This window comes from Diadema setosum, chromosome 9 (genome assembly GCF_964275005.1).
Source record: "Diadema setosum chromosome 9, eeDiaSeto1, whole genome shotgun sequence".
NCBI lineage: Eukaryota > Metazoa > Echinodermata > Echinoidea > Diadematoida > Diadematidae > Diadema > Diadema setosum.
In genome coordinates, this window is record NC_092693.1 from 34,958,322 (window position 1) to 34,971,784 (window position 13,463).

At 40.5% G+C, this 13,463-nt stretch overlaps 1 protein-coding gene across 1 annotated transcript in view; it reads left to right on the forward strand.

Moving 5' to 3' along the window:
- Positions 1-13,463, forward strand: part of LOC140233337 (deoxynucleoside triphosphate triphosphohydrolase SAMHD1-like) — a 58,642-nt gene that overhangs the window by 26,903 nt on the left and 18,276 nt on the right. The window contains exon 4 of the mRNA XM_072313447.1: positions 13,259-13,408. Within this exon, the coding sequence (XP_072169548.1) occupies positions 13,259-13,408 (150 nt within the window). The remainder of the gene's footprint in view (positions 1-13,258; positions 13,409-13,463) is intronic.

A 13,463-nucleotide genomic window follows, 5' to 3' on the forward strand; every position in this document is an offset into this window, starting at 1 on the left:
ATAGAAATTTAGCCGTGCTTTATTTGTGAAGTCGCCGTGAATGTGGCAATGGAGTTATTCGTGATTTTTGCTCCCGCTCAGCTGCGAGGTAGCCGCCAGGACCGCGCCTTGCGGCGCGGTCTCCGGGGCTAGTGCTGCACTACAACTACAGCCGCAGCGCAAAGTCCCACGAATTACCACCATAGAGCAGTGAACTAGTGCCTTCACTGTATACGCGCGCATCAGTGTATACCGAGAGACACGGTTCCCGGGCGAGAGAGTTGTTCAGGTATATGGACGTCGTTAGATCTGCTGCCCGTTTTCCCGGCTATGGCTGGCGCACTAGAGTCGCGTTTCACCTCCCACTCATTCCGAATATGTGCTGCCACGGCGGCGGCAGTAGCGGGTTTTGACTCGCAGGTAATCCAGCAGATGGGGCGCTGGGTGACAAATACACATAAACGTTACATTCGTATAAATTTGGTAGGGGCAGAATAGTCCCTTACGTCATGTTGGGGACAGTTATGTTCGTTGCTTCATGTTGGTATAGTTACCAAAATAGTGGATATGTTTTTGTTATGTTGGTATATACTGTGGTATGCTGAGGAATGAGGGTCTTGCTCGCTATAACATTCAGTTTGAGCACATAAACTTTTGTAAATTAACATGTTAGATTATAGAGCAGTTCAAGTATGATTAACCCAGTTTAGCAGGGTTAACCCAGCTTAGAAATTGTGAATTATGTCGAAAAGTATGGACAATTTTACTATATACAAAGGCTTGGGCACATAGAGCAAATATTTGGTTGAGCTAGACGCTGCCGGGTGATAGTTTTCTTTGTTTTGCAGGCAGGCGAGGCCGGCGTACGATCCTGGTAGTTGGGGACTCGTAGCGTACTGGGCCGGGAGATTCGCAAGTCGAGAGGGAGTCCAAGCAATGAGGCAGCGGGCTCCAGTCCAATGGAGACGATATAGGGGGCTTCGACTCGGCCAGGTTCATAGCAGGCTGGAATCGATTCTTTCGTCTCAGCACTTCTGCAACTTGTCACACGTCATCATCCACGCGGGTACAAACGACAATGGGTTTTTTCCGAAGAAAGCACGGATGGAGCTGGTCTCAGAGACAATGTTTAAAATAAATTGCAGCAACTTCTTCCAGAAGCAATAATTGTTTAGTCGGAAATCCTGCCAAGGAGGAAATACGCCCGTTTTGCGGATTCCCACCAGAATCGGGCTGAATAGGATTCGCCTTGCTATGAACAAGCGAACACGCGCATGTTGTCCGCGAGCAGGTGCTCCTGTTATTACGCATCAAGCCATCCGACATCATGACGCCACTCTTTACAAACAGGACGGCATACACTTATCCGATGTTGGCATAGCACTATTTCTAAAAGACCTCAGAAGCGGGATAGCCGACATGATAATTGATATGATAATAATTAATAATTGATATGACTTATATAGCGCCAAATCCACTCTGCAGAGTGCTCTAGGCGCGGAAGGAACAGAAAGTGAAGGAGACAAAGACATACAAATATCAAATACATGTAATGAGTAATCAAATTGAAATAGACACGGGTAGTGAGGTTGGTAATGAAAGGTGTTTATAGATTGATAAGGGAGTCTATGAGATCGTTTTGAGTTCGATAACTCCAATGTTTGGTAGTAAATGTTTTGTAATGTTTTCTGGGGCTAGAGATAGTCATAAAATGCCTTTACTATGGATGTAAACTAGCTCTTGTTCCGATGTGTGCTTTCTAGATTAACGTTGTGTATAGCAAAACAACAACAACAAAATATGTGTAACGTGGATCTTTATTGCGTCCCCCCTTTTACCGCTGTACCGCTCTCCTGCGCATTGGCGGCGGGCTGTGCCCGTATGGCGGAAATTGTTCATTTCTGGGCCTCTGCGCAGATGTAGTTTATACAGTACATGAAATGTTTTCCACTTGTTATGTCAAACTCGTAGGGAAGGGTGTATTTCGGAATGTTTGTTTTATTAACAATTGTTATTGTGGCCATTTATGCATCAAGAGGCACCGTGAGGAAAGCCGGCGGGTCACGGACGCGCCCGCCTGTGACTAGTGCCGAGCACTTTTCTGATGCAGGGGGCTTTTGTATATGGGTCTGTACGCGCTTGTGGGTTCCGAGTTGAGTGGGCTCGCCTGTCAATCAGAGAAGTCCATTGTAGTTATACTCGATGGGGATACTTCTCGGATTACCATGCAGGGAGTCCTCCGACAAGGGCCTAAGAGGCAAGGCGGGATCCGGGGTGCTTGTCTGTAGGTGGCCCGTACGCAGAGAGCACTGCCATGTATATATGTTGTTGTATTCCACGGTGCAGATGCTCGTCATGAGATGAATACAAATTTGCGGAGAGAAAACCCGGGTCCTTCCAGAGTTAGACATAGCAGTGGCGTGTTTGAAAGCATTTACTACTTGGATAATATTTCTGTTTGTCGGTGTAAAATTACCGAATCCTGAAACCGGAAAGTATAATTGTGTATAACAAGCATTGGTATGATCATGTTTTTACTTTCTCGTCTATAAAGTGTACAACCCTATCATGTTATCATGAGTAACTATGTTATGTAATGTGGTAAGCACTTTTTGTTTTGGTAAACTTGTACTCTCCAATAAATCCACGAACATGCATACTCCACGCCATTCTCGGTTTGTATTTATGTCGGAAGTGCAGTGAGTGTAATTCCTTTAACGGCGCTAGTCGTTAAAAGGGGTTTACACTCGCTCACTGACTTGTTTTCTGCCTTTGAGGGCGTTCGGCGCTAGTCGGAGCCTGAGAGCAGGCGGCATACGCAAAGAGCGTCGCCGAAAACATGAACGAGTGATCTCCTTTGATGGTTCCCGATGGCGCAACCGCATTAGTACGCTTAGCAGTGCGCGTGGGAAAGCTGAACATTTAGCGTGGGAAAGTTTAGCAGTTAATGTGAGAAGGGATCATTCTGTGCGTGGATTTCACGGAGAGAGCATCAATTTTGGGCCCTCGCTTAAATTACCCACCCCATACCCACCCCCTACACTTTTTCCTATTAAAAATGCATTGATTATTTGTGAAAGTCGTCGATACACAAGTAAATTTGGAATTACTCGTATTATAATTAAATGCCTATTGACCTATCGATGTGACAGGTAATAGACATTGAGGAAAGTCGTGCTGTACAGCCAAAACTAATTATTGAATTAATAGGAATTTAATTTTTTGTATCTTATAGTTTGAGATCGTTGTCCTTAAACAAGTATGGACGGATATCGCGCTAAAGGCGGATTATAGGTCCGAGTGATGAGGGAATCGCAATGTGTGATCGTCTAAGGAATCCCAGACAAGACTATCTTGTTGTCGAAGTCTAGCTTGGCAGGTTGGGGCTTTTCTGCCATTTTTTCCGCAAAGGTTTTTTTTGGCAGTTTTTCACCCAATCCTGGGGTCTCCTTCCCTCCGGGGACGCGCGCGGCTTCGCGCCGTGGACGCGCGGCGGCGCTGGGGTTGTGTTCCTCACGGTACGGTGCATGGGCCCGTGGGGTGACGCAAATCTGGGTGGCGTCGCTTCGTGTTCAGGACTGGTGCGGTGCTGCGCGTCTTTTCTGGTGGGGATTGGTAGAGGCGGAAATTGTTCATTTCTGGGCCTCTGCGCAGATGTAGTTTATACAGTACATGAAATGTTTTCCACTTGTTATGTCAAACTCGTAGGGAAGGGTGTATTTCGGAATGTTTGTTTTATTAACAATTGTTATTGTGGCCATTTATGCATCAAGAGGCACCGTGAGGAAAGCCGGCGGGTCACGGACGCGCCCGCCTGTGACTAGTGCCGAGCACTTTTCTGATGCAGGGGGCTTTTGTATATGGGTCTGTACGCGCTTGTGGGTTCCGAGTTGAGTGGGCTCGCCTGTCAATCAGAGAAGTCCACTGTAGTTATACTCGATGGGGATACTTCTCGGATTACCATGCAGGGAGTCCTCCGACAAGGGCCTAAGAGGCAAGGCGGGATCCGGGGTGCTTGTCTGTAGGTGGCCCGTACGCAGAGAGCACTGCCATGTATATATGTTGTTGTATTCCACGGTGCAGATGCTCGTCATGAGATGAATACAAATTTGCGGAGAGAAAACCCGGGTCCTTCCAGAGTTAGACATAGCAGTGGCGTGTTTGAAAGCATTTACTACTTGGATAATATTTCTGTTTGTCGGTGTAAAATTACCGAATCCTGAAACCGGAAAGTATAATTGTGTATAACAAGCATTGGTATGATCATGTTTTTACTTTCTCGTCTATAAAGTGTACAACCCTATCATGTTATCATGAGTAACTATGTTATGTAATGTGGTAAGCACTTTTTGTTTTGGTAAACTTGTACTCTCCAATAAATCCACGAACATGCATACTCCACGCCATTCTCGGTTTGTATTTATGTCGGAAGTGCAGTGAGTGTAAACAAATTCATGACGAACACAATCAAAGGCCTTTTGAAAATCGATGAATAATAAAATACCGGGTAGATCACAGTAAACACAGTATTCAATAATGTCTTGAACTAAACGTAAATTCTGCATAGCCGAACGACGTTTGATGTAACCTGTCTGATCAAAGGAAACCTACTTTTCTACTTTTTTCTTTAATCTTTTGCACAATACCTTTGCTATAATTTTATAGTCTATGTTTATCAAAGATGTTGATCTCCAATTATCCAAACATTGTTTGTCCCCTTACTTATACAATAATGTCAAAATAGCAAGCTTCTGAGATTCAGATAATTCTTGTTTCCGAAAACCTTAATTCACACTTTCGGTTAATAAGGACTTGACATCATCCCAAAATCACATATAAAACTCAGCCGACAGTCCATCACTCCCTGGTGACTTATTATTTTTCATAGTTAACCCGTTCTATACAGGAACCTGGTTATCTGTGTATTTAGTCTGTGGAGATCAGTGTGTAGTGGGTTAAAAGGGCTTCGTGACATTCTTTTTTAGTAATCAGCCCTTCACATGACATTGCCTCTTCATCATTAAGAGTTGGAATTTCGATTGAGGCTAGATACTCATCACATTCATCAACATCAAATTCTGACTTCTGAGAGTACAGCTCTTTGTAATAAGATATTTCCTTGAGTATACTCTCTTGATTTGTAACATACTTTCCATCTCTTTTTATACAGTCTATTTGTTTTTTTCTGAGCATTCCTTTTTTCAACTTGAAGGAAATATTTAGTGGATTTTTCACCGTTTTCCATCCATTGCTGTCTTGACCTTATAAACGCGCCTTTACATATTTGTGTCAAAACATCATCATATCTCTTCTGAATTTCTTTTAATTTCCTTACATTTTCCTCAGACGGATTTTCATCAGTCTTCACAAAAAGTCTTCTTATTCATTTTGTAACTTTCTCCACATTTTCTCTTTTTCTCTACATTTTTGTTTCGCATACTTAATCATGTATTCTTTAATTCGTATTTTGCACATATCCATTTTACTTGTGCATTCATTTGAATATTTTCCATTCTAAATTTGGCAGTTACACATACGCTTTTCATTTTCTTTATAATCATCATCTTTCAACAAAGAGTTGTTCATCTTCCATACTGCACTTCCTCTCTGATTATGCGAAGTTGTTATTCGTAAGGTGATTGCACAATGATCACACTTTACAACTGGTTTTATTTCTGTTGCCTGAACAAAGGGTAAAAGAAAGTTTGATGTTAGCCAATAATCTAATCGCGAAAAAACATTCAGCGTTAATTGACGCCAAGTGTATTGCTTTCTGAATGGAAAGAAATGTCTCCATACATCTATCAGCTGAAATCGCTTAAGCAATTTCTGAAACCAATTCACTTGTTTATATGCATAAGATACGCCACGAGTATCAAGCGAAGAGTTCTGCACGCAATTCCAATCCCCTCCTAATATTAATATGTCACTTTTAAGTTTCACCTTCTTTAGCCATTTGAAAAATTTTCTATAAAACTGCTCTTTGTCGTTACGTTTGGTAGGTGCATAAACATTCAAAACAAGATAAAAGAATTCACCACTAAACAGTCGTAATGCGACATCTCTTCCATCAAAATTAGTGTAGCATTCGAGTGGCTTGACATATTCATTTTTACGAATAAAGATGAATACAACTTTGGGAGTGGTTTGAACCATGATTGAAATAGCAATGGTAACGACCTTCTACTCTGATAACTGCTTCCAATTCCGGTGTTGGGAATGTTTCTTGTAACATAACAACATCTGATTTTTGATGATTTATCCAGGAAAATATTCTCTTTCTTTTGAACTTATCTGTGATTCCCCGTACATTGAGAGATAAAAGTGATATGCTTTGAGTTTTTGAGAACGTCCTTTCAACTTTCTTTTCGATTTATCATCACCACCATGGGTTTCATTTTCATTATCATCATTCACTTGTTTGCTTGTTTGTTTTGTAATTTTCTTTGACTCCCTCTTTTCCTTCCGGATTTCTTATCTTTTTTCACTTTTTTCTTTGACTTTGGAGATTTAGGTGTGGCAACTGGTTGATCGTCATCAGTGCAGGTGTCATCAAAGGAGATGTTATTCGAGTCGTCGCTTGCTTGCTCTCTAGCGCTTTCTCGAGTGGCATCCGTACACTGAGGTGACGCTGTGAGTTTAGGACGCAAGAAGTAGGATATATCCTGCTGGTGTAGGGTCTTCGAGCGTACACCGGAATCATCGCTTCGCTTGGAATCCAGCGTTGGGCCCGTCATAACTTGTGAGTTGCTTTTGTTTCCACATTCCGAAGTGCTTGTTTGTCTGGAAGAGGAGTCGCGAGCGCTCATCAGGGCATCGTTGATGACATCATTCCATTGTTGAGAAGCATAGGTGTCATCCTCGTCGGTTGCTGCCGTCACGTGACTTCTATGGATTCCTCACACTGTCACGTGAGCTGCGATCAGCTGGGAAGCTACGCGACGATGTACTGGGCGTCGCAGTGTTTGTGTTTTCCACACAGCTTGTGCTTTTGTGGCCAGTTTTGTTGCAGATTTTGCATTTGATACTGTTCGAGCACTGTGACGAATGGTGCCCCGTCTCTAGACATCTTGAATATGTTATCACATATACTCATGTTGCCCATTATGAAACACACGAGCACGAAACAAATTTGCCACCATTATGGACCGAGGGAGGGGCTGAGATGGTGGATCTATGTAGCACACTCTGTCTCCATTCAAGCAATCAATCAGTACACCATTCACTCGAAGTTTTTGCCGAATGATTTCACCTCTCACTTGACATTTCATTTTTTCCAGAGTAGATTTTATCAGTTGATCAACACACGTGTTAAGTGTTCATTTTCTGCTTCCGTGTACGGATTTATGTCATAGACGGAAATTGTGGTGCTTCTCAGTAGAAGGCCATTGGTAACAAGGCTGCTCTGGCTTCATGACTGTTTACATAGACTCTCCATAGAGAACCGATGCGTTGTACACCGGTGACATACTGGCGGTCTACCGAACGGATCAATGCAAGGTACAATTCTTCACCTGTAAGGGTGTTGGTGACGTCTATCCGTGTGACATCTCTTGCCTGTATGAAGACTGGCTTCGATCCCTTGGGTACATACGCTTCGGACGAAGGAGTGGCCATGAAAGAGTACATCTCAAAATATGACAAAATATCCACTGGTATTCGTTCAAACAGATGTGTAAGGTCCACATGTATCACACACCTTGAAACACTTCAATATTTAGAGTTCCGCTAGAACATGTAGAAAAACGAGTACAGCTTTGCTTTAATTATCTGGAGCTGTCCGGGTAAACGTCGTAACGCTTTGATGGTAAGCAATATCGTTCGATATATTAGACAGCTAACTTCATTTCTAAATTACTGGCAGCGTACCTACGCCGCGATCTTCGCGAAGATCGAGTTCGTTTTGAGAGGCGTTTTCCCTCAACCGATTTCGTTCAAATTACGTGAGTGAATGGAAATAAGCTATGAAATGTATCCAGTGGTTTTGGTGTAATTATGTTCTACCGCAAGATGTCTACATGGATACGAAAGTACATAAGCGCCCGTTAGTCCAGCTGTCCCACCTCGTCGGCCTCAACCCTCTGGTCAGCCGGAGAGCAGGCTAATAGGAAAATATTTATGCTGATACAGCCGGACTGCGCGTCACCACCCCCTAATTCTGCTGCTTGCACGCCGTCTTCCGCATCCCCTAACTCCCCCAAAATCTCCATCATCTTTGTCGCTGTCATCACTCCTGGTTTCAAGATCACTTTCGTCTTCATCCTCATCGACTTTGAAATTCGGGTCGAGATCGTCTTATGTAGGCCATTTTGTGTCCATAGAATTATCGGATTGCTTGTACACAACTTCATTCAGTTATGTTCAGCGTGACTGAAATGCAAACTCATATGCAACGGCCGGCTCGTTTACGCCAAAGGAATGCGCCGTTCACATGATGACATCATCAAGTCAATCGCTAAATTCTAGACTAATTCAGCGGCCGTGAGTGAGGAGAAATCGACACATTTTGCACGCTTTCTAGAACAGTTTTTGTTTAATGTTAGAGTGAAAAACATTAAAAAAAATCGTCTTCAGTATATCTTCTTATACTGTATATATAAAATAGAATTGGCCTGGTAAAAAAATCAGTGCATAGGAGGTTTAAGATAAGTATTGTTCCATAGTAGGAGACTCAATTAAAAGAAAAAAAGATGACTCAGAAATATCTGTTCTTAGAAGAGATGGGTGGAAATTATGCAAAACTGTATACATCTAGATCGAGATTACCCTCGATCGGAACAGGAAATAGACCACATAGAATACCAGTTTGGAAAAAAAAACCCAAAAGTTGTATATGTAGGTATGATTCTCATTTAAAGTCAACACAGCTTATTCATGCAAGTAATATGAAGGGGTAATGGTGCAAATATCTTTTTCTTGGAAGAAAATGATTATCATAATTGATTATAATAGATAAAAGTAGATTAATTTTTGATGAATAACATTAAAAAAGTGATCAATTCACAATTCAAATGAGAAGAGATAAGGGGTGATAGTTCAACGTATTTTGAATAAAAACTATTTTCTTCGTGTAACAATACGAAATGATATGACACAATTAGCTGATTTTTCTACGACAACTTATCATCCAATTTTTTACCAAAAAAGTCTCATATGGTTATAACTTAATCTTTATCAAAACTTGACAATTTGTGAACTTTTTGAACTTTGCATAAATTTTGATATAGGTTTACCCGGTCAATTTCATACTTTTGTCATTCAAGTTCCTATTCCGAGCATTCAATTTCACGCATTCCACGCTCGCAGCACTGAATCAGGAATCAAAATTCAAAATCTGGTCATTCGAATTCACTATCACAGCATTCAAATTCACTATCGGAACATTCAAAATCACTATCGGAGCATTCAAATTTAAGAGAGAAGCACGCATTTCATCAATGAGCAGTCAAATTCATGTTAAGCTGGCGACGGAATCTCGTCGTTCATTCAAATTCGTGAATAGGCAACCATGTTCCAAATAGCTGCATTCAATGTAAAAGAAGTCCTGAATTTAGTTAGTTTGGGGCCGTGTATGCATGTGTTCTTCATATGTCTTTGAATATATTGGGATTTATGATGATTATATATTTTGCAGTAGAGGTCCACCTGTTCATTGAAAATTTGAACTCGCGCCTACGAAAAGGAATATACAGTTACATGTCCCTTGGACTGGACAGATTTCTATGTCCTCACATTTACTCATGTAAAATATCTGTAATTCAGCCTACGGGCTGCAAGAGATGTTGCCAAATAAAAATACCTTTCAATTCAAATTAATTCAAATATAAAATGGAGGTCCCATGTGTAAGAGAGTCACAACTCATGCACGTAAAAGATCCCACTTCATTTATTCATCGCAAAGTGCAGGGTGTTTAAGGCTTACATCCAACTGGGACCCATATTGAAGACCAGCTATTGCAGATGAATATGGGTTATCCAGCCATCTTCTTAGATGGAAAATGAAACAAACAAACAAACATTAGGCACTGTATACGCCTACAGACGAGCGTCGATATGGATGGTTGGTTGACACCTTCGGGGAAAAAAATTAACAATTTCGACTATATTGAAACTGATACATGGACATTTCATAAGTCTTGTTTGCTGTGTATTGCTGTCTTATTGGTTTACTTTTGCGGGACTATGCGAGATCATTGTGTGTCAGTTTGTCTTTAAATTGATGAATTGTCATTATGTGGTTGGTGCTGGGGCGTTGTCAGCATGCAGTATCATCAAGAAATACGATTAAATTGTCATTGTGTTGTTTGGATGTCAGTACTGCTGATTGGACATTACAATTTGACATTTATTGAGACGAAAAACAAAGAGTACATGAACAGAAAACAATGCAGAACCTGTAAACAATCATAATTACACTATATGCAAGCCTTGATTGGTTGTGTTGGCCCTTTTTCCTTTCTTAAAGCAGAAATTTATAGAGAATCTAGAAATATGACAAGTTTGATATCTACGGAAAGCTAAGAAGCTAGTTAACAAAACTGGATATCTTTTAGACGATGTAACTTTACCCCTAAACTGTTTTTGAGATTGAAAAACCACCCAATTTCCTTGACCACGTAGCTCCGTTCGCTACAAGAAACATCGGATTTGAGCGACGTCACCTAATGTGTATGAGCTGATTTGCCGTACGTCTATATGAGACCCGCTCTGGCAAAACCCGAAACTTCTCGGCAAATGTGATTTCGCGCTACAGCCCGAAAAAGGTCAAAAAATGACCTACCTCAGGGACCAAATTGACATTTTGGTATCACGTTGTAGGGGAAATTTTCTAGTTTCTGACTGATATCAACAACATTTCAAAATACAACCTACAAAATGTGGAATTTTGAAGAGAAAAGTGGGATGTCAATCTCAAATGTTGGCCAAAATCTTACGTCTAAAGACCAAATCGCCTTCGCTTACGGCGAAAATGACTGTTCTTTTGGCGATCGTGTCTTAGATATTCTGCGTTGAACCCTGACACATTTGGTACCTACAGAAAGCTCTACCTCTGCTTATTCCAAGTATGGTCATGGCATGATGTCATGCTACTCACTTTCATTCATAAATTCGTCTGAAACATCGCGTAAACAGCCTTGTTGCTTACCAAGACAAGTGATCGAAATACGTGTTCACGATTGGTCAACTGCGCCGAGGACCCCCTTGTTTACAATCAACCTACGTGTATATGCTATGGGGATCGCTGCAGCAGCGATGCATGCTTGCAGTGTATCGTGACTGCTGCTCAGCACGGAAATGTTGCAGTTTCCCGCTTTGTTAGAGTGTTTTTTTTTAGCAAGTTGAGGTAGAAATTAGAATTTAAACCAACACACAAGAGAAAAAGAAGGTCACATTTATCTAACAAACCTTCATCATGCCATTTCGAAGAAGAATCAAGCTGAAATCACGGCATCAAGGAATACCTCTTCACTGCCGATTCTGCTGGTACTGTTGTGCGTACACCTGATCACGGCAATCGCGAATCTTGAGCCGATTACGGTAGGTTTTGTACTTTTCAAACGTCGTATTTCCGTAAATTTATGGGTGTAAAAATGATTTCCAATCAATTACAGCCCTTTGACTTAGTTATCATCCTTCATGAGTATGTATACCTCAGCTATACGCAATTCCCCCACAATGATCGATTTGTTGTGTCAATAATAACAGCAAATTGTAGCTGTACGAAGGAACAGCTGATCACGGCAATCGTGAATCTTGAGCTGACGATAGGTTTTGTGCTTTTAAAACTTCGTTTTCCGTAAATCTGTGGGTGTAAAATATGATTCCAATGAACACAAACAAACAAACAATTTCACGACGTGAATATATAGTTTTGGCGGACGATTTATTCTAGATTGACAACAAATTACACACCAATTTCCTGAAAAGTGCGCACAGCTTGCCTATAGATACGTAAATCCCACTGGGTTGCATACACACGTGGTGACGTCACAGATTTGGCACTTTTCGTAGCCGCATCGAACTTTTTCCAGTGCTCAAATTTGGTAAAAATAAAGATTCTTATATTCAAAGCAGAGACAACTTTATTGCATGATTTATGTTAGAAATTAATCAAAATAACATTAAATGATGGAAAACAGTCAATTTATATGATATTATTTCCTATAAATTTCTTCTTTAAGAAGTCTACTTCATTTTCCTTGTTAAATTGATTGCACGAAGTAGGAACTTGATCGCCTAAAAATGAAATTGAACGCTCCAAACAAGCTCATTGGGACAATCACATGACTATCGCATGAATTTGAATGCACGAGCAGGAAAGTCGGTGCTCGCATTTTGAAATTGAATGCCCAATCGTGAATTTGATTTCACAAAAACGAAATAGAACGCCAATAAATGAAATTGATGGCTCGGATTCTGAATTTGAATGCCCGAATATTTCCGCGTGCGTGCGCTGTGTGAATTTGAATGCACGTTATATGAATTTGAATGACAAAGGTGTGAAATTTATTATATATACTTATATATACTAAATATACTATATTTACTTCATTTCTGTAATATCGACGGGTCGTGAAGTTCACTAAACTTGTCTTATCAATATCAAATGATATATGTTTATTTGCTTCCATCCATGGTGTTATATTTATATCAATTTCTTAGCCATATTCCCATGAGAAATAAAAATTGATAATCACCTAAAGTAAACACACATTAATATGTTTTCAGTGAACAGGGCATAATGGAAAAAGTGTTAACATTATGACAGATCATCTTTATAAATCGAAAAAGAAGAGGGTTAAAGTATTGCCCCTCTATTTTTGTCACTGGTCATTTATCATTTTACCAAGACGTGACAACAACTTGCGTTTGTCCTTGGATAGCATTTATTTTGTTTAAATTAAGTGTTGATTGAAATAAATCAAAAGAAGTATAGTAATTACAATAAACTGAAATGATTCATACAACATCACCTGGTTTGGAGTTTTTCCTGGCAGGTTCATGGAAAATGTGTAAAACGTTTTCATGCTTCATTTTCTGGAGTGCCTCAAATATTTTGGACTTAGAGAAAAAAATGTACAGTGGACGTGGATATAGTGCTAAATTCAATGCAAATTTCAAACATGCATTTTTCAAAGTAGCTCATCACTTCGTAAATAAGACCTGACCTTGTTTCGTACAGCTAACGCGATAGGCACATAGTGACAAGAGTACAAGAAGAAAAGTAGGCCCTATTACACGTTTTTGGTGTTTTTTTTTGTTTCATCAACCTCAACAGCACGAGGAGCAATCAGTGAAGATGTTAAAACACCTGATTAAACAAAATAAACTGGAGGAACGTCTAAAATATCACTTTATCCGACCAGACGACCAGAAGTTGATCCATGAACTCATCCTCGGAGAGAGCATATGTCGTGGACAGGAACTGGTAAATGTTGGATTCTGCTAAGGATTTCAGTTCCGTATTGATATCCGAATTGACC